The sequence below is a fragment of the Canis aureus genome, chromosome 16 (assembly GCF_053574225.1).
Source record: "Canis aureus isolate CA01 chromosome 16, VMU_Caureus_v.1.0, whole genome shotgun sequence".
NCBI lineage: Eukaryota > Metazoa > Chordata > Mammalia > Carnivora > Canidae > Canis > Canis aureus.
This window is the reverse complement of record NC_135626.1, coordinates 19,703,747-19,725,916: the sequence shown is the minus strand read 5'-3', so window position 1 is coordinate 19,725,916 and position 22,170 is coordinate 19,703,747. Positions and strand designations below refer to the sequence as shown.

The 22,170-nt window shown below is 53.1% G+C and overlaps 1 protein-coding gene across 1 annotated transcript in view; it reads right to left on the bottom strand.

Annotated features, from left to right (window-relative positions):
• The window catches only part of RAB11FIP4 (RAB11 family interacting protein 4), a 117,125-nt gene extending 95,953 nt beyond the window's left edge, over positions 1-21,172 (bottom strand). Inside the window, exon 1 of the mRNA XM_077852092.1 lies at positions 20,999-21,172. Coding sequence (XP_077708218.1) covers positions 20,999-21,157 — 159 coding nt within the window. The 5' untranslated portion in view covers positions 21,158-21,172. The remainder of the gene's footprint in view (positions 1-20,998) is intronic.
• Positions 21,173-22,170: the final 998 nt, after the last annotated feature.

The window sequence follows — 22,170 nt, the reverse complement described above, 5'->3', positions numbered from 1 at the left end:
ACCCAAGAGGGCTTTGTCTGATGCCTCAATAGGAATGAAAGGGACAGAAGCCTGGGTGGTCTGTGAGGTAGACTGGCCTATCCATCCATTTCTCCAGGTCCATTCCTTTTTTTTTTTTTTTTTTTTAAGATTTTTTATTTATTCATTCATGAGAGACACACGCAGAGAGGCAGAGACACAGGCAGAGGGAGAAGCAGGCCCCATGCAGGGAGCCCGACGTGGGACTCCATCCCGGGGCTCCAGGATCACACCCTGGGTGGAAGGCAGGGGCCAAACCACTGGGCCACCCAGGGATCCCCTCCATGTCCATTCCTGCAGCAAACATTTCCTGCGCTTCTTAGCCAGACTCTGCCCCGTGGGGAGCCACACAAGTTCCCAGGAAGCTCATAGGGAGAGGACAGATGTCTCGCTGTATTTTTGAGTGAAGTAAAAATAGCCTAGGGAACAGCATAAAAGGGTGTGGATGGCTGTCAACACTGCCACATGCTCAGGGGCAGGAAAATGTCACTCCTAGACTCTGCAGGTGGAGCTGGGCTGGAATCCCACTTCCTCCACTTCCCAGTTGTGTGACCCGGGATCCTTGTACTCAACTTCTCTGATCCATAGCCTCTGCCTCTTGGAGTGTTAAGATTTAAAGGGAAAGATGTGGGGACTTAGCCTGGAACCTGGCTCAGAGCAAACTCTAGATAAAGTCAGCGATTTGGGAGGCAGACTGTACCTGGGAGCCGGGCACGAACCTGTTGGGACAGGTGATCTCTGCGTGCCTGTAAGGCCAGTCCTTCTACCGCTTCTTTTTACATTTCTAATTGGGTAAATTTACAAAATGGGTTGGATCACTTTTAAATCAGTGGGGAAAAAGCCAGTGAAATCTTTTATTCTTAAAAAAATTACTCCCAGGATTGTGAGGATAGATAATTAACAACCCCCTAGAAGGTGCCATCCAAACCCCCAGTGGGAGGGAGCCCTGAGAAGAAGACAGAGGGCCTAGAAGGTGTGGGGGATGCCATGGGGCCCTGGAAAGGGGTGGTAGTTTTATGGGACTCTACAAGACCACAGGACTGAACACAGCCATGGGGGCATGGGCTGGGGGGCAGAGGGACAGAGCAGCCAAGGCCAGGCCCTGGCCGAGGCTGAAGGGCTTGGGAACCGCCAGTTGCCGCATGTGGCTGGAGGGCAGGGGGACACTAAATGTGGGGGGCCCGGTGGACTTTCCCCTCTGGTGGGTGGGGGTTTTAGGAGGGGCCTCGTGAATCAGGTCTGGGAATTGCCTGAGCCCAGAGCACATGGTGGGCAGAGATGGGAGACTGGGGACAAGGACATGGCAGTCCAGAGGAGGAGGCTGTGAGGACCCAGGACTTCGAGGGAGAAGGAAAGAGGGGCCAGGGAAAACTTAACAGCCTATGTATGGCAGGACTGGCTTGATTTGAGGTGGGGATGAGGTACAGGGAGGGAGATGAGGCCCATTGTAGGGACAGTGAAGGCCATCCCTGGGCAGACACCCAGGAGGAGGGGAAGTGCAGGGTGAGGGAGTCCAACTTCAGGTTGAGGAGGAGATTTTGGTTGGAAGGGGGTGAGACTCCAGGGTCTTTTCCTGACCACCCATCCAGGTCTCCCAGGCTCTCAGACAGGTACCTCCCTGGCTAGGCCTGGTGGCTGCCGAGAAAGGTTCCCTTCCATTTCTTCTTACTAATGACATCAACTTGTCTCCAAGGGTGGCAGTGGCAGCTCTGACTCCTCCCCATGGGGGCAGATGCAGGGAGTGCCTCTGACATGGGGGACGAGAGTGGCCACCTGGCTCAGCGCCAGAAGGTTGTGGCTTGAGGGCTTCAAGGGACCAGGACTTCAAGAAGGCTGCAGGTCTGGACTAAGTCCCCCAGGGGTCCCCTTGCTCAGTGGCCCAGCCAGCCCAGTACCCCAGTGCCCGCCCATGTCGCCAGGTCCAGGAACCAGCCGTGCTAGGAAGAAAAGGAGGAAGAAACAAGGCCCTGTTTACTCCATGGGATGAATGCCCCCTTGGCCTGTCCTGAGCACTTCCAACCTCAGCGTGCCTGTGAGACACCTGAGCATTTTGTAGAGATGCAGATTCGGATTCATCAGGGCTGGGGCGGGTCCTGCATGTCTAACAAGCTGCTGGTCCCTGGAGCACTCTGGATCGTGATGTTCTACGTGACCTTCAAGGACCCTCCTGGGATTCTGAAGCAGGACCACAAGAGGGAGTCTAATCTGTGTACACCAGCTGGAACTCTGGGGTCGCAGAGTAGGAAGGGAAATTGAGGGTGGGCTCCAGGATAGACAGGCTATCCCTAATGCAGGTGTCATCACCCCAGGTGGTTTCCTGCCACGAAGGCAGGGAGCTCACTGTGCAAAGGGAAGGGCGTCTGTCCTGGGACACTGCTCCGGGGTTCGGGGGAGGCACCGTGCTCAAAGGAGGCACTGCGGGAAGGTGCGGCTTGCATCCACCACTGGCTCTGACCTCAGCGTCAGGCCCATGGTTGGCATCTTTGATCCTTGGGGTAGGCCGATAGGTCACCCCCTCTAGAGCTCTGGTTGGTTTGGGGCCCTTTATTTAACGTGCAATGGGAGTATCTGCTCACTGAAGGGGAGTGTGGGCCTGCTGGAGCTGGGAACACTGCCCCTCACCAGTGCTCCCTCCCAGGCTGTGGTCCCAGGACCCCACCTCTCCCATCTATCCCACTCTGCTGCCCTCCCAGCTGACCCAGCTCCTGGTTCTAAGCCCCCGCCCTCTGCACCAGGCCTCAGCCCCAGGCTGCCCTCCCTCAGACACTGACACGTCAACTAAACTCAACAGAAATGCCTTCCTGCCTGCCCTCCGTTACCCCTTTACCCCGAGAGTGGAGGTCACCGGAGCATCTCACAGCCTTCCCGTGAGCTGAGGTTTAGCTACTTGAAACAAAGCAAAATGTGGTGGCTCCAGCCAGAAATTCCAATGTTGTTGCTGTCAACACACCAGAAGACGGCACAATAGAAAGCTCACTAGTTCTGGAAACCTCATTAGGGAATTTCTAAATGAAGGAGAGAAGAAAGCCTTGCTGTAAACCTACCATGAGATGCTGGGTGAACCCTGACTCTCTGAGCCTCAGTGTTTCCATCTGTGAAATGGGGTGGGCAACCCACCCACCTCATACCGTGTGCCCAGGGGGCCAAAAGAGATCATGGATTTGAGAGCGCCAGGCCAAGCAGGCCTTTGTCTAATGACACCCCCGCCAGCCTCACTCCCCTGCGTGACTCAGGCTCCCTTCCTGCTGCGGAAGAGGTCAGCCAGACGCCTGTGGTGACTGCAGAGGAAGATGTGATGTCCCGCCTCCCAGCAGTTCCCCTTGAAGAAACCTCACAAGGATCTCAGAGGTGATGGTTAAGACAGCTTGGATCAAGCTCGGGTCCATAGCCAGACTCCATGACCTCAGATCCCCGTGTCTCTCACCAAGAGGGCCAACTGTGGTCGGGTTGCTGTGCCAGTGGGGACAGCAGAGACTAATGTGGCCCCGTCCTGCCGGTCCCTTGTCCTGTGAGGTGGGGGGGGGGGCAGCCTCACAAAGGAAGCCAAGGGGACCCTCAAGAGGCTGAGCCTTTGCCCAAGGTCACAGGAAGGTACTTCTTAGGGAGCACTGAGGCGTCCTGTGAGAAGGGGGTTCTGAGGTCAAGGCGTCAGGGCACGCTAGACTAAGGTGAGGGATATGTAAGCCCCTTTCCAAATCTGCTTGACCTCTCAAACTCAAGGTGGAACCCCTGCTCTGGCCACTGCCACTGGCAGCTTCTCGGTTTTTGCACAGGATGTTAAATGGGCCATTTCCCCAGTAAAATGGAATCTGAGAGAGGAGGTATGTGACTTGTGTAGTCCATTTGCCCTATTCCCCGTGGCCAGGTGGTTTTTGGGGTGCAGCTCCCAGGCTGCCTGCACCCACCCACTAGGTATCTCCGTGGGTCCTGCCAGAACCAAGCAGTTCCCTGGGTGGAGGAGAAGCTCTGGGGCCCCAACCCTGAGTGCCAGGGGGCATAAAGGCACCAGGGGCTGCCACGTCTGGACTTTCTTCCACATGCCCTCTCGTCCTCTTGTCCTCTCAGCTGCACCCATCCCTCTTTCTCTGCAGGAGGCCCTGCATTCCCAGTGGCTGGTCCCATGCAGAGCAGCACACCACACTGGGGGAAGTTCCTTAGGGCCAGCGGGTTGAATCCTTTGCTTTGAGGGAGCGCTTTGCAGAGGCAAATTTCTTTTCCAGGCAGCAGAGCAGCAAAAAGCAGAGGCAGGAGGGTTCATACATGATTTGTACCCTTGTTCGTAATGTATACCTCTTGGGGTGCCCGGGGACTCAGTCGGTTAAGCGTCTCACTCCTGGCTTCCACTCAGGTCATGATCTCAGGGTCGTGGGATTGAGCCCTGTGTGGGGCTCTGGCTCAGCAGGGGGTTGCTTGAAAGATTCTCTCCCTCTGCCCCTCCTACTGCTCACGCATGTTTTCTCTCTCAAATAAATAAATAAATCCTTTAAAAAAAATGTATACCTGTCCCCCAAACTAAGTGGACTGGAGCTGTGGGCTGAAAGGAAGCAAGCAATTTAAGAGGGTTCCTGGCACCATTCTGGGAGCCCCTGGGACACCTCGTTTACCCTCATATGGGCCCTTGAAGGGAGAGTTCGTGCCCTCTGTTACTAGACCAGGAAGCAGGCTCAGCAGCACCAGGGGCCAGGAGGGGACCCCAGCATTATGATCTGGAGCCTGTGCAGCCTCTGGGTGGAAGCCTGGGGGACATTTCCAGCACAGGCCTGCAGCGTCTGGTGGTTCCTACATTTTCAAAGGCCTTCCTGGAGTGTCTGATGACGAGACCTGGGAGGGAAATCCAGATTGAGTGACTAGTGACCTCACACAGCCAGGGACAGCAGGCCTGGGGCCTTTGGGCTTTGAGCCTGGCACATGCCCTCTGAGGCTGGCAAGAGGGTGCTTGGGTGGCTGTGGTGAGAATGTTCCAGCCACAGTGGGGGTGACAGCAAAGCCTGCACAGACTCAGATCACATGGTACAACCTCTCCAGAGGAGTGACAGGTCCTGGCTGGCTCTCTGGCTGGCTCCCTGGCTGGGCTGAGTGTTCGCTGAATAACAGCAATAATAATGATGACAATGATATAATCTGACAATGAGACAATGACATGGTGGGGGGTACTATTAGCTACTATTAGGCAGGTGTACATGCAATAACCCATGTACACGTCACAAGCTGATGGAGGAGTTTCTATTATTATCCCCACTTTACAGGTGAGGCCACTGAGGCACAGGGAATAAGGGCTTGCTTGCTAGGAAAGGATGGAGTCAGATTTCAAACTTCAAGAGCCTGTACTCCTTCCTGCTGTTCAGTTCCCCCTTGTATCCACTGTGGCAGGCACAGTGCCCATCACAGAGCTGTGCTCACATGTTTTTCCATCGTCATCATCATCATCCACAACCTGGGGCCACACACAACGAGGGATGGGGGCAGCAGCCAGCACCTCCGCAGCCGGCCATGCCCAGTGCTGTACTTCCTCTTCTAAATGTCCCTTCAGCTCTAGAGGGTTCACAAAAATAACTCCCCCCTATAGAGGGCTTAGGGTGCACCAGGCATGGCGCTAAGTGCTTCACCTCATTCTCTCAATCCACTGTCAAGGAGAATGGCATCATATCCCCATTTCACAGGTGAGGCTCAGAGACTCAGCCCAGGTCACAGAGCCAGCAAGTCCCTGGGACTTGACCTTTGACCTGTCCAGCCCCAGAGGCTGAGTCTTTGACCACAAAGCCTTCGGCCCCCAAACCATCACGCAGCCCCCAGAGGTAGAGAGGGATTTGCTTACCAATCAACAGCTGTAGGGTGGAGCTCTACTAGTAGGAGCCAGGTGCCTGGGTTCTGGGCTGGTCCCCTTGCAATTTATTTATTTACTCACTCAGGTGTGTAAGTAACACTCACTGTGTCCTTGCTGTGTGCCCCGGCCAGGCTGGGTGCTGGGGGCAGAACAGGGCAAAAAGCCAGCTGCTGTCCTTACAGCCTGTTTCCCCGGGGAGATACAGAAGCAAACTCCCCTCCTGCTCCTCCCAGGCAGGCTGGGGATGGAGAGCACTGGGCAGGCTGGGTTGCCCTGCAGTCTGTCCTCTCTCTGTCCAACATCCTCACTTGCCCCTCACCAGGTGAGCGTGCTTTGACTTTCCTTTGGGGAACTGTACCCTCCTGGTCCAGGCAGCTTGGGGTCAGTCTCTGGGGATGGCCTCCTGACCAGGACTGGCCTATAAGATTCCCCCTTCCAGGCCTATTCTTTGCATCAACTGGGAAAATAGTAAACATCACGAACACATTTAACAGAGAAAGGAAAATGGGACAAGGAGAGGGTGGTCTTTATTAACATGCTAAAGATTACAAGCCTAAACCCCAGGGCTAACACCCTACTTAATGGCAGTAATGGACAGTCAATCCAGTTAAAAGAGTAGTAAGAAAGGGATAGTGGGGTCTTGCCTCTGCCAGCCCCACCAACCCTTATTCTCACTGGCTCCACCAACTCGTCCAAGACCAGAGCAGGGCACAAAGAACAATCTCAGCCCTACCTGCTGCTTCTGGCTGCCCAAAGCCAGCTCTTTGGTGCTCTGTGGGCAGCAAGTTAGTTTCAGCCTGTCCATCCCCCCTGCTGTGCTGCTTCTGCCTGGGTTTGCCTGCATCTCAAGGCTGGAGTCCCCCACCAATCCACAGCCAAGAACACCTGACTGCCTCTTGCCAGCCCCTTCCCTCTAAGGTAGACCACCTCCCACAGCAACAGGAGCCTGGGCAGCACTGCTTGCGAGACCACCAGGGTAACTGCAGCCCAGGCACCTATCAGCCTATTTTCCTAACTTGCAGCTAGGTCATGTAGTCAACATCCCAGCACGCCTCATTCCCAGGCCCTCCTGAGTTAGAGCAATTCCGGTACCCACCCCTGTTCCAACTACTTCTAGAAGCAAAAGTAATTGAAGTCATAAATACAGGGAAGGAAGACATAATAAAATTATTGCTTTCTGAAGAGGACATGATTGCTTACTTAGAAAATCCAAAGAAATCACCCAGAAAATTACTAAAAGTAATACATGAGTAAATACCAGTGGTGAGTTATGAGATAAATTTAGAAAAATCAATCTATTGTATTCTATGTGCTAGTGACATGCAGCTAGGAAAAAAATCAATGGGAAAAAAGTATTTCATCTTCAGTAGTAACAAGACACATTAAATATTAAACATTAATTTAGCTTAATTGTAAGGCATTTATTTTTATGTTAATATTTTGCTCCTATTGGGAAAATTAAACATATAGTAAAGATGGCTAACAATAAATTTAAAAACAATACCAAATGAAGACCTTGAAAACGTGTTATATGCTTTATAAATCCATAAGTGGTAAAGAGTGTCAGAGAGGTTTTTTTTTTCAGAGAGTTTTTTCTAAAGGTAATGATGATTGATGTCTCAATTTTAAAATGTTTTATGCTGACTAATGAGCAAAATTTTATGTTGCTTTAAAAACAAAACAAAAATATCTCTGAGCATCAAAAATAGGAATGATGGTAATGGATTATAACAACACCCTGGAAAGAAAAGCATGCGTGAGTCCATAGTGACATTCAGAAAACGGGGTGAAGGAAAGATCTTCGCTGAACAACATGCCCTCTCTAGAAGAAATGATAGAATTGGAAAAAATCACCATTTTGCTGCCACCAATGTAATTTACGCAGCAAGGAACATCAGTGGATGCTAAAGCCAGTGCGTGAAAAGCTGCTGGGGAATCAAATATTTACAGTGTCTCAAAGCACTGCCCCCTAGAATGTTCATTAATTATAAAGGGGAAGAGGTACATTATATTGAAGGGGTCAGGCAGGGAGAGCCTTAACCAAGTGATTAAACTCAAAAAAGGGACAAACTGGTGTCACGTGTCTTCTTATGTGATGCTCTGAAAGTCCACACTGTCACCTCTCCTTGACAAAAATGCAAAGAAACAATCAGACATATCCAGATTATGGGGCAGCCTATGGGACAACGGCCTGGACTTGAAAGAAAATGTCAATGTAGTGAAAGCCAAGAACTTAGATAAATAAATCAGAGATACTTCTAATTTCAAGGAGATGAAAGAGGCATGTGACAAACCAGATATGATATGTGATCCCTGGTTGGATCCCGGATCAAAAGAGAAAGCAAAAAAAAAAAAAAAAAAAAAAAAAACGAGAGAGAAAGAAGCTAGGAAGGACAGTTTGAGAACAACTGTGGAAACTGGAATACGGATTGAATCTTAGATGATACTGTTGAATTAACATAATTCTTAGTTACGATGATGACACTTGTTTAGGTGGGAGACTGTCCCTGTTCTTACACTCCAAAGTGTTTATGGGGGAACTGTCAAGATGTCATCACTTACTTAAAATGCTTCTGTGAAACAAAACAACACCGAAGAAGATAAGTTATAGATGGATAATTACCGGTAGAGTAAAAGAAAGTGTATGTGGCCAAATGGTAAGAGCTGATGAATCTAGGAAGGGTATATCTGGGTGTTCATCATATTCTTTAACTTTTCCTTTTGAATATAAAGGGTGAGAGAAAAACAGAAAAGGAAAAAACTAATGGAATTCAGTTCTAGTTTAGAAATAAATTTAAAATATTAATAGAACTGAATGTTGGATGAACTTCAAAATAAATTCCAACTTGGGAGGCGGTGCCTGGGTGGCTCAGTCAGTTAAGCTTCTGCCTTTGGCTTGGGCCATGATCTCAGGGATCCTGGGATGGAGCCTGCTCAGCAGGGAGCCTGCTTCTCCCTCTGCCCCTCTCTCTTCTCATGCTTTCCCTTTCTCTCAAATAAATAAAATCTTAAAAAAAAAAAATCCAAGTGGGTTAAAGTTAAATATTTTTACAAATGGAGGGGGGGATGCTTTGGAAAGAAAGCAGCTCATTTATTCTTGCTAGAGATGGGAAATAAGTTCCTAACTACCATTGGGGAGGAAGAATTTCCTTTGCCCTTCGAGGTCCTTCTGGCTGGACTAAGAATCAAATTGACATGACAGATTAACAGGAGAAAATCAGATTTCATTTCATATTTATGGGGAGCCCACACAGATGTGGAAATTCCAAAGACAGTCAGGCAAAATGAGGTATATGGTCATCCTGAACTGCGCAGAAGGGGGTAGGAGTCTGGGGCTTCAGAGGGAAGGAATGAAAACCACAGGAAGATGAAAAAGAATACATGTTTGGTAAACAAATGTTGGGGCCACTTAGAACCAATGAGACTCAGAGGACTTTGATTAAACAGGCCTTGCCAGGTTCCTCCCTGTCTACCATATCCAGTTCATATCATAATGTAGTTAACTAGGTGACAGAGCAGGTCCTCTATCTCAATTTATTTTAGGCAGTCAGGGGGAGGTAAAGAGTTTTTCCTGAATCTGCTGGGTTTTGATTTTTTTTTTTTTTTTTTTTACTCAAAATAACCTTCACTCCAAAGTGGTCCATTCTGGGGTGGCCTGCCCTCGGCCCCTACACTACTATGAAAATGATACATATAATTAGAAATAAAGCAGACATGATATCATTGAAAAAAGAAATATTCAAATGTAGGAAAATTTTCAAGTAATAAAATGTGATCAACAAATACAAAAGGGAGGCAAGTATAAGAATAGAAAATGACAAGCAGTTCTGAAAAAATATAAAGAACCAATTAAAAAATATAAAGATCAAAACAAAAGTTCCTCTTGATTAGTGCTCAGAAGGGATGGATACAACAGTTTATGCAGAAATACCAAGAACAAATAGCAACAGGGGAAAAATGCAAACTCTCATCAGTGATCAAAAATGAAAACGTAACCAAGTTTGAGATACTATTACATATTATACATCTATCAAGCTGGCAGAAACAAATTTAAAATAATACTCAGTGTTGTTGGAGATGTGGAGAAAGAGGCACCCTCATGCCTCGGGCAAATCATATCAGATGCAGGGGAGGGGTGAGGAGGGGACAGATAGGAAGAAGCCGACGACCAGACCATTGGATGGCCCCACCAAGGGCAGCCAGAAGCCCAATACTTCTGCTCAGATGAATGGTCAGATAGGCTCTTGACTTCACCCACTCAGTGTCTAGGACATGGCAGCAGATATCTCCGGGCACTACCCACTCGGGGTCAGGGTTTTGAGAAGCCCACAGCAGAGGCCAGTCCTCTAGTTGGCAGCCAGGCAGCAGGCTAGGAACAGAGCTCAGGCAGGCTGGGACCTTGGCGATATTGAGTGTTACTGAGGGAGGCCAGCCCAGTGTGCAGTGCAGGTAGAAGGCTTATGGGGAGGGCCCGGGACTCTTCCCCCAAGCACCCCCAACTCCACTCTCTTGGGGCATCATCCAGGAACAAAGCTTTTTTTGGGCTCTACCCTCCCCCTACCAGCTCAGGGGCCAGGGGCTGACCAGCCAGCCCAGGTACCTCTAGAGGCCATACAGCGCATACACTCTGGTCATAACCACATGTGGGTCACTGCCAAAGACACAGTGTGGATATTAAGGCATAAAAATACCATTTGGTGCTGGTTAGCTTTCTTGTTCTATAGAGTTGTTATAAATTGATAATATTTGGAACTTTCTTGTTTTTGAAATAAAAAGCAGCTGTCCCGGGAGAGATCCTTGAGCATGAGGGCAGGCCTCGTGAGCTGTGCAGGTGGGTAGACATCCTCGAGCTGGGCTCAGGCCCTATCACCCAGCCACCTAAGTGGGGAGCACAGGACACTTGTGACATGATGCCCTCTCCTACTCATCGGGCACAGTGCTGTGAAGTCCAGTGGATGGCCTGGAAGCCACCCTCTGACCCTCCACTCCTCTGTCGCCTCACCCACTTCTTTCTGCCCCCTGCACCAGGTCAGTGGTCTCCATGTCAGCCTCTTTTCCCCCAGCCCCACGGGACTGCCAGGCGGGTTTGTCTAAAACACAGCGGAGCCACATTATCATTTGCTTCAACCCTTTCGATGTCTTATCCAGCCACCTCCCCATCTGTCCTCCACCTGCCTGGCAGCTCGCTCCCTCTCCTACCTGCCATCCCTCCTGCCCTGCGGGTCTCTCTTCTGGTATAGCCATCCTTTCCCTCTGCCCTGGTCGACCCTGTTTAAGACTCTACTGTCAGTGGGATCCCTGGGTGGCGCAGCGGTTTGGTGCCTGCCTTTGGCCCAGGGCGCGATCCTGGAGACCCGGGATCGAATCCCACGTCGGGCTCCCGGTGCATGGAGCCTGCTTCTCCCTCTGCCTGTGTCTCTGCCTCTCTCTCTCTCTCTCTCTCTCTCTCTCTCTGTGACTATCATAAATAAGTAAAAATTAAAAAAAAAAAAAAAAGACTCCACCGTCAGCCCTGGGAGGCGTTTCCCTCCCCAGGCAGAGTGAGTCTCCTGTCTTGGCACCCAAGCCACCTGGACAAGTCTCCAGTGCTGCCCGGGGCACAGAGGTGAGCCCCGACTTCCCTCTTGGAACATCCCCGCTATACCCACTCCCAGGGTGAGCCCCTCAGGGAAGGAGCCCTGTCCTAACCAGCTGTATGCCCTCTAGCCCCAAACCTGACATAGTGATATTAACAAATATCTATGACACTTAATCTGTGTCACACGTGGCGTTAAGAGCTTGCTAATATTATCCCTGCCTTACAGGTGAGGCTGAGCCACCTGAGAGGTTATGTAACTTTGATTCACACAGCTAGAAGGTGGCAGAGCCACCTTCTCAGACCAAGTGTGCCTGAAGCCAGCGCCCTGACAAAGTATTACTGTGGCCTGGCCTGAACTGAGATGCTGGGGGAGGTGGAGGCACGGGGAGCAAAAGGAGGTCAAGGCTGGCTGAGGCTGCAGGGCCTTCGTGGCCGGGAAGGGCTTGCAGCATGGGCCAAGATGACGAAGGAGCCCAGAGAATGGGGACAGGGCGCTGTCGGGTGTCCTGTTTGGGAGTTGGCCCCCTGCCCCTGCCCTACACGCCTGGAGACCATGGAGGATGATGGAGTGCCTGGCAGGAAACCCACATGAAACAGTGGAGATACACAATTTGCAGTGAGGTTGCTGGCAGCCTCTCTCCGCCCTAAAACCTCAGCTCCTGTTGCCACCTGCCTTTCCATCACAGCCAGGGCAGCCAGGGCTGTGGGGCCCATCCCGGGCACCTGGAGGGCCCCCCCCCCCCCCCCGCCACCCTGCAGATTATAAACCTATTTCTAATTATGGCTCCAGCTAGGTGCTGCTCCACCTCCTGAACTGGGGCCACCCCAGATCTAGAAAGCCAGACAAAGCCTCATATTTGAGGCTTCTCCAACGTCAAATTTCTGAAACTCAGACCTGATCATCCTCCCCCTCTCTCTCCCCCTCGCCTGGAAAAACCTGGAGGCACTAAGGAGACCGCTTCATTTATTTATTTATTTTAAGATTTATTTATTTATTCATGAGAGAGAGGGAGAAACATGGGCAGAGAGAGAAGCAGGTTCCTTGCAGGAAGCCTGATGTGGGACTCAATCCCTGGACCTGGGATCACGCCCTGAGCTAAAGGCAAACCCTCAACTGCTGAACCCAGGTGTCCCAAGGAGGCCGCTTTAGAGCCAGACAGGCCTGGGTTCATATCCCAGCTCCTCCACTTACTGGGGGACCCTGGATGACTCACTTTATCTTTCTGCTTCTCAGGGTTGTTTCCAGGATGAAAGAGAATGAGAACTATGAAGATAGCACAAATCATTTCTTCACACACACACACCCCCCCCCCCATCCACAGGAAAGTCATTAGAGGCTGAGCCACTGGACAAGGGAGGTCTAGGTCTAGAAGAGTACCAGGCAGAAAGGGGTCAGAGGCACACCAATAGGACTGAGACCAGCGGGGATGCCAACAAGGATCATGGAATAGGTGGCCTGAAGAAAGAGGCACCATGCTCCAGTTCCCAAGACGGTCCCACAAATGGGGTGATGACCCCCATTTTCCAGATAAGGAAACAGATACATCCATCCTAATAAGCAGCTTTGAAAAAATCTAGGCCTTCGCTTCTTACGGTAAGGGCTCAGCCCTCTCCAGACACAATGGCCAGTGTGGAAAGTGAGGAATCAAAACCAGCTAACTCCAAGGCAGGGAGGCACGTGCTGGGGTGCTGCTGCCCATCCACGACTCATTGGAGCCAGCCAGCCAGCTAGCCTCAGCTCCTGAGCCCTCCATGAGGTCACCGTCTGGCCCCTATGCCAGCCCTCACCCTCACTTTCCCTGTCCTTCCTCTACCTTCTCCACAAACAGCCACATGTCACTCCCTGAAAATTCTAGTCCCCAGCCCTGGATCTGTGCTTAGGCCTCAGGCCTAGAAGAGACTGGTAAATGCTGTTTGTATGGTGAATGGATGGGCAGGGGAGGCTGGTGGAAAGGTGAGTGAACAGATGGATGGACAAATGGATGGATGTGTAACAAATGCATGAGTAGATGGGTCAACAGGGAGGCAGATGTTCAGATGGATGGATGAGCAGATAGATGGCTGGCTGGCTGGCTACGTGGATGTTTAAGTGGATGCACTGTCAAATATGCAGGTAGATGGCTGGATGGATCGGGAGAGGGAAGAATGAGCAAAAGATGGAGCTTCGTGGGACAGATCTTAGCTCACTTATATGAAAAAGAACTCAGCCAGAGCCTTGTTAGGACAGAATGGGCTGGCCTAGGGAGGCAGTGAGTCCTCAGCTCTTGGCAGGGCTGTTCCAGAGTCACACAAGCACTGAATGTACCCCTACTCCCCTCTTTTGTTTTTGTTTTTTGGTATAGATCAGCCCTCTGATTTACCTGTCTACCCTGTCCAGGTATTTATTGGTCTTAGATTGGGATCTTCCTGGAGACAATGGCCACTATAGGCTAATGCGCAATCAACACTGGCTTTTGGAGGAAGCTGGACATCTTCTTTGAGTTTTGTGCTACAGCAAGTGAGACATAGGTGAGACTCAGGGTCTTAGGTCTAAAGGGAACTTGGCGACCTGGAGGCTTACTCTACTCTTGCATCACTTGTATGCAAATTTCTACATTCTGAGCTGCTTTGTTCCTCCATCCCCAAGAGTGTGCAACTATGAACAATGGAGCCCTCAGCAGTGACCCCAGGGGTGGCAGGTTGGTGGCCTTAAGGTATGCCTCAGTGGGGGGGGGGGGGTCCAAGGATCAGAGGGTGCTGTGGGTGGGGTTGGGGAACAGCATAGAGCAGAAGGGTACAAAGAGCCCCAGTCTAATTGGGGGATGGCTTCAGTCAGAGTCCACTGGAGAAGGCCAGTAGTCATGTCAACAGCATATTCAAGCAACGAACTATGGCCCTGGCCAGTTCCTACTCTGTGCAGGGAGGGGGCAAGGAGTAGCTCTGAGATGGACAAGCTGACAGACAAGCAGTCAGCATCATGGATGGAAGACACAAGGCTTGAGATGTCCCAAGCCAGCCCAGCTGAGTCCCTGGGGCCCTAACCTGTGCCTGGCTTTTAAAGGGGGCTGAATCACACCTTAATCAGGTTCTCTGTTTTTCCCTCAAAACAACTCCTCTGTTGTGGGGCCGTGAGACAGAAGGGCCAGTGTGGAAGAAGGTCAGTCAAGGGTCTGCCAGCAGAAGCAGGCCCGAGGCGCATTCCTTGGGCTCATCCACCCAGTGCTGGCACACATCTCTACGTGGATGTCAGGTGCATCTCCTGACTTCTTGCCCAACCCGCCTCCCACCTCAGTCTTCCCCATCCAGCAAATTCTCCAAATTCTCTCCTCTCACACTCTACTTCCCATGGGCTCTAGTATCCAAACTCAGCCACTCCTCCTCCTCCACGGCTGCTCTGTTCGGGCTTCCAGCATCTCTTGCCTGGAGAGATCTCCCTCCCTGCCCATCTCCCTTCACACCACAGGCCGCCTGGCACATCTCTAACCTCCAGGCCTGCTCCTGTCTCTGCAAGGGTCAGCCACCTGCAGATATCTGCAGGTGCAACCAGTTCCCGACTTCATTCCACACAAATGTGCCCCAGGACAGAAGAGGCCTCCTCCCAGTCTTTCTAAGGGGCAAAAGTCTTCCTTTGGTTTCGTCTCGTACCTAGTGTCTTCTTTGTACCTAACACCAACTGATAGCAATTTTTATTCCTTTGCCTGTCTCCTTTCCAACTCCAGGCCACCCTGGTCTCCCAGTGCCAGGGAGAGTTTTGGCATACAGCAGGCATGCAAGGTGTTAATGGAGAGAAAAATAAAATTTTTAATCCTGAAAACATCTAAAGACAACGCTTACATGAAAAGGCATTTCCATTAAGGCTACACTTATAAAAATTTCAGGGCCTTCACCCAATCGTGTGTGTGTGTGTGTGTGTGTGTGTGTGTGTGTATGTGTGTGTAGACAGCAGTTAACGCACTCATGACATTCATTCTGTTTCCAGGTCAGCAGGCATGTCCCCTATCCCTCCCTCCACCAGCTGGCCCAGCTCTAACCGTCACTTGGGACTGGCAGCCTCTCCTTCTGCACTGGTGGGACTGCTGAGGGCTGGGGCTGGGACTGACTTATGGCTGCAAGGGCCACAGAGCCCACCGCAGCAGGAGGCATAGGAGCCCCGTGGCTTCACACACTTACCCCAGGGTCAGGTGAGGAACCTCCCTCCCCAAGTCCACGGAAGGGGCCCCCGGACAGGGTTGTTGACCAGTGCAGACAGTGGAGGAGCCACCCAGGCCACGGGAGGAGGACTGGTTTCTCAGCTATCTGCCCCCCACCCACCAGGTTCCTGCATTCACCCTCTAGGCCCACCACTCCGGGGAGGCATGAGGGAGATCCTCAGCCACAGGCCAAACGCTGCTCCCTCTGTCCCGGCTTCCACCACCCCACCTCCTTTTGCCTTCTTTGCCTCTTTGGTTCTCTTCCTGAAGCCAGGGAACATTCCTGGGCCTTGGAGTTGGGGCCAGGTATAATATCCACTCTGCTCACCCAGGCTGGTAATTCTGAGCCCTGGGGCACCCACCTGTGAAAGGGGGGGCAAGTCCTACTTCACAGGGGGACAGCCCAGCACCCACTGGTAGCTCAGATCCTCCTCCAGCCACAGGAACTGCTTTGGGGGCGTGTCTTGCTGTTTGGAAGGCCTGATTCTATTCCCTCATTCAGATCTCAACAGGGAGGCACCAGGCATCTGCCTGCAACCAAGTCTTACACTCCCTGGAGCTTTCATCTTTTCTAGAACCCAGTATCTTGGGAAGAAAGCTATAACCTAGAGAGGTGTGCCATATGGATTCAGGCCACTTCAAGAATGTCCAACAAGATGGACCAGACCCCATGGGCTTTCATCACACAGCCCTCCTCCCAGCACAGCCAAGGTTGTGGTGCGGGCAGGTCAGAGGCCAGAGGGTGTTGCATCCCAGCTAGGACTTGCACCACCCACCCCCAGCCCTGGAGCGTGGTACCTTGCACTCACCCCTACGCTTGAGGGACTGCACCCTCTAGGGAGCACCCAGCAGGAGCAGAAGTGCAGGAAAGAGGTCTTTCACTCTTGTTCTGTTCCCCCTTCGTGGGCCACAGGCACCCCGACCTTGTCTTCAAAGCTCAGGACCTAGGCCTTTCCCCTTTGTTTTGTCAGCTCAGTCATCTCTAGCATGTCCCCATTAGGCTGGGACACATAGAGGCCACCTGTTCACCAATAATGCCTTGAACTGCATTGTCTAGGAGTGACTTGTTGGGCTTTGCAGGCGTTTTGGGCCCCTGCTGATTCCATCCGCCAGTGCTGCCCAAGTCCAGACCCTCCTCCTCTCTGACTGTATGTCATAGTCTCCTGCTAGAGCCAGCCTCTGTTCCCAAACACACATCCAATCTTCTACAGAGAATGGCTGAGGCTTTCCTGATCTTGCTATCACTTCCCTACCTCCCAAGCTCCAGCCGCACCTGTGGGGGACATGAATGCCTCATTCCCAGTGGGAAGGACAGGCCCCCTGCTCAGGGGAGCTGGTGCTCTGTTAACAGATGGCAGAGATGACACTCAACTACTTTTGTTTGCAATTTTCCTAGCAGGAAGGATGGTCTTCAAACTGGAAAGAGGACAAGCATGTGGCCCGCCTCTGGCTGCTCTGACAGTCTTCCATCCCCAGACTGCTGAAAGGTTGCAAGAGAGGCTGACAGCTCTCAGCTGAGAGCACCACAGACCTTGTGGTGCAAGAGCAAGTCACAGACCTTGACCTCAACCCCAGAAAACCCCTGGCCCAGAACAGCCTCACAAAGGTGCTTGCAGGTTTTAGAAGACAATCATAACAAGTGCAGGAGCAGTCCTGACAGTGTGCCTACTCGGCGACCCTGGACTATGTATGTCACATATAGGAGCTGGTTCAAGCCCCATGATGACCCAGTGGAATGGGGACTATTATCATCGCCACTCTATGGATGAGCAAACAGAGGCTGAGAAAGGTTAGAAAAAAAAAAAAAAAGACATAAGAAGTCAACATGGTCTTGTCATTGTCTGCTCCCACATACTAATGACTTTCAGGGTTTGGACAGGGGTGTTTCCCCCCCATCTTCGCATTCTTCAAAAGGTCAGCCTTTGTGTTGCAATTTCAGGTACTCATATTTTCATCAAATTTTCTCTCTTCTCTTTTCTACTATGATTCCTAAGCCAATAATAAATCGTGGGGGTGTCAGAGGCTAACCTTATATATACATAATATCATTACTAATTCAGGTGCATACTTTATTCAGACTTCCTTAGTTTTTACCTAATGTCCTGTTCTTGTTCCAGGATCCTGTCTACATTATTTAGCTGCCGTGTCTCCGTAGGCTGTGCTTAGCTGTGACAGTTTCTCAGACTTCCCCTGGTTTTGATGACCTTGACAAATTTGAGGAATACCAATTAGGTGTTTTGCAGAAGATCCCTTAGTTGGGGTTTGTCTGATATTTTTCTCATGACTAGACTGGGGTTATGGGCTCAAGGAGGAAGACCAGTGAGGTAAAGTGCCTCTTATGACATCACATCAAGGGTACACATGATCTGACTTATCACTGTTGATGTTGACCTTGATCATGTGGCTGAGGCAGTGCTTCTCAGGCTTCTCTGCTGGAAACTCACTCCTTCCCCTTTAGAAGGCAGTCACTACGCACATCTGACACTTCGCTTAAGGGGTCAGGAGTTATGCTCTACGTCCTTGAAGAGGAAATCATTTATTATTAATTATAAATTACTTCTGTATGGGAAATGCTCCTAGTATACATTTGTTCATTCATTCATTCAATCATTTATTTATATTAGTATGGCCTCATGGTTATTTTATACTTTGCAATCTAGTAGCAAATTTTGATTTCTGCAAAGGATTCTGGCATCCTTGGTGTTGAGGGTAGTTGGTAAAATGTGGGTAACCAGCCCTGAGAAGTTTGCTGAACCCCATATCTAACAAACAACAGTTATCCAGCCTCGAGCACTAGTGGGTTGGGAAATCTAGGTCTCCACCTGATTTCTGAACAAATAAAATAGAAATTGTCCAAGCACGTAGTTTTGAAGGGATCCCTACCTGTAGAGAAATGACTTTCCTCCATTGTAATGTATAGTGAGTAGGGAAGCAAAATGTTTGTCTGTGGGTCTCGATCAACAATACAGCGTGAATAGAGCCGCCTCTACTAGGCCCTGTCCGTGGTCCTGCCCTGTGTTTGTAATCAGCCTGTGGATTCAGACTAAACACCTGCTTTTCCAACCTGCAGGCAGGATAGTGGCTGAGAGTGCTAGAGATGGGATCTTAAATTTTCTCTATCGTCTATTACCAGGAGGCAAAATGGACAAGATGAAATTTAATAGGAATAAGGGCCAAGTAACAGATTTTGATTCAAGAAATCACTGACACAGATAAAAGGCCTGATCTCAACAAGTCAGGATCATTAAAATTTTGTTTTTCTTAAAAAGGAACTGCATTAGAACAGAGAGACCTATGGGTCATGACAACTGACGCACTGCACAGTTCTAGAAAGGAAACTGGTTTAAACAAAACAGTTAAAATCGACATTTTGGGGCCAAACAGGGAAATGTGAATACGGTCTGCATATTAAATGAGATGAAAATTTACTGAAGCAGAAAGTGATGATCATTTACTGGAAAAAAATCAGGTTACAAAACAGTATGCACAGCATGATCTCATTTTATGAGGGAGATCTACATATAAGCATAGAAATAGTTCTGGAAGGATGTGACCAAGGTGTTACAGCAGATCTGCCTGGGAGATGGAACATAATACTTTTATTTTTGCTTGCCCATATTTCTAACTTCCTACAGTGATTATAAACTGCTTCTGTAATAATATAAGATGATGCTGTCAAAAAAAAAATAAGATGATGCTGTCAAAGGAAAGAAATCACTGACCTTTCTCCAGGATTGAGGGGAATCCTGGTTTGGCAGAGGTTTCTAAGAAAGATCCTTGGGGGTTTTGGTGGCCATAAAGTCATATGAAAGAAAAGTGTGGTACACCACGCAAAAGGCAGCCTCACCTTGAATCACCTGCGTGTGTGTCAGCTGCTGGGGTTGGAGCCATCCCTGGGTGGGGGGGTGCTCCTGACTCAGGGCCTCTGTGTTATTACTAGGGCGGCTCCACGGCCATAAGCCACAGATTTGGCCCCTCTGTCAGGTCATATGGAAATGGCTGGTGCTTCAGGAATAGAGGGTATTCGACCCAGAGAAGTAAAGATGGGAAGGAGTGGATGGGAAGCAGCAAAGGGGGCAGGAGCGCTCTTTTCAAATATTTATAGCCTGTCACATAGAAGAGAGACCCAGGAGAGTCCCTTTGCAGAACCGCACCGACTACGTAACAAACAGGTTTGGCTCTGAGAGTGCGGGAGGGAGAAGGTTCTAACAACAGCAGCTATCCAGCTCAGGAGTAAAGTGACGACACTTGCTGGGGGCTCAGGTGGTTTCCTGCCCAGATTGCTGGAAGAACTGCTTTGCTGTTCTGGAACTCCAGGTTCTAGCAGAGCGAGGCAGGTGCTGTGCCTTGTGTCCCGTGTGCTGGGGCTCTCCCTATGCTAAGGGGCTGCTCAGCTGGTCTCACAGGGAGCCACTGGTGAGGGTGAGGGGCTTGGCTGGCCTCAGGGGAAGGAGAAGGATCATGATGGCTGCAGGAAATGTGGGCTCCAACAGGAACCACAGCACTGAGTTTCCTGGGATGGGGAATCTGGGTTCTTAAACTTGATACCTGCCTCAACCTCTTCCACCTACTGCTCCCAAATCCTCGCCATGCCCAAGTGCTATGGAGAGAGGATCATCTATCATCTCCCCCCTGCCAGGTGACAGAGAGGCAAGGGTCCAACCTAACCACGTCAAGGTTTCTCCCACAATCCAGAATGCTAGGCCTGGGGTCCCCAGGGACAGAATGTGAACCACTGGCCCACCTGAGGCCCTCAGCCCCCCTGCTTCCCTTGCGGAGCCTGAGGCCTTACGTGGCCTAACTCACTAGGCGGGACTTCTATTCCCAGGAGAAAACCCTGGGCGGGTGGGAGTGGGCAGTGACAGGAGGCTGGGGGTGGATGCTCTCCTGCCAGGTGGTCCCCTGCCTTTCCTCCCAGGCTCAGTCACCAGTCCCCGTGCCCATGGCCATGGTCGAGGGGGCATTTACTGCTATTCCTCTGCCCACCCCACTGGCAACACCCACCCTCGGAGGCTTGCCCTGCTAACAACCCCCGGAACTGCTTTCCCCAGACAGACGCGGACCTAGCACAGGAGACACTGCTGGGCTCTGGGGGCCTGCCGCAGCCGCCCGCGGGGCGTGAGGGGCCAGCACGGGTCACCCCCTGCCGTGTGCAGGGTGGGCGCTGCCAGGCCGCAGAGCGCTCCTCGTTGGCCCCCACCCTGGCTGGGCCCAGCGGGGCGCCCCCCCCCCCCCCCCGCGTCCTGGAATTCGGTTCCCACAACCCGGGCGCCGGGCTCCGCAGGGCGGGCTCCCAACCCAGCAGCCGGCGCTGTCACCCCTGCCGGCGGCCCGCAGTGCGGGGCGGGGGAGGGGAGGTGGGCTGGGGGCGGCGGGTCCCAGCCCGGGGACGGCGCGCGGCGCCCTTACCTCCTCGCCCTGGCCGAAGCGCAGCCCCAGCGCCGCGACGCGCTCCACGCGCAGGAAGCCGTCGGGGTCGCGGCCGCACACCTCGAACACCTCGCGCAGGCGGCGCACGGAGCGCAGCAGAGCCGCGGGGGCGCCCGCCCAGCCCGCGCCGCCCGCCATCCGGCCGGCCCCGCGGCTAGCCCGAGCCCCGCGCCGCCCGCCGCGCCCGCCGCAGCCCGCCCCGCGCCGCCGCCGCCATCGCCGCCCGCCGCCCGCCCGCCGCCCGCCGCCCGCCGCCCGCGCGCCGCCGCCACGCGCAGCCTCCGCCCGCCGGCGGCCGAGCCGTGTCAGCCGCGCCGCAGCCCCGCGCTCCCGGCGGGCGGGCGGGCGGGCGGGCGGGGAGGGGCCGCGGCGCGGAGGCTGCAGACAAAAGCAGCCGCGCTCCCCCGGGCCGGGCCGACCCCGCCCAGCCGCCTCGCTCTCCCGCCGGCCCCCGAAACCCGAGTGGGCGCGCGGCCGGCGCCCGGAAACCCCCCCGCACGGACGCCCCGCCCTCTCGGGAAGGCAGACGCGCGGCGCGGGGCCCGCCGCACCCCCCGCGACCCCCCGCGACCCCCTCGCGGCCCTCGGCGCCCCGCCCCCCCTGCGCCCCCCGCGACACCCCGCGGCCCTCGGCGCCCCGCCCCCCCGCGGCCCCCCCTCGCGACCCCCCCGCGGCCCTCGGCGCCCCGCCCCCCCGCGGCCCCCCCCCGCGACCCCCCCGCGGCCCTCGGCGCCCCGCCCCCCCCGCGCCCCCCTCGCGACCCCCCCGCCGCCCCCCCGCGGCCCTCGGCGCCCCGCCCCCCCTGCGCCGCCCCCGCGACACCCCGCGGCCCTCGGCGCCCTGCGCCCCCAGCGACCCCCCCGCGGCCCTCGGCGCCCCGCCCCCCCGCGCCCCGCCCCGCGCCCCCTCCCGCGGCCCTCGGCAGCCCAGCCCCCCCCGCGCCCCTCCCGGGCCCCCCCCACCCCCCCCCCCGCGCCCCCAGGCGCTGCTGCGAGCCTCCGACGCGAGCGTGAGAGACTCGGGGCCAGGCACACCTGGACGCTTCTAGACTCCCGCCTCCTGACCTCTGGCTGGAAATAACCAGCGCCAGGCTCCGGGCCGCAGGTCCCCCAACAGCACTTTGGGGCCAGGTCGCTGCTGGGGAAGGACA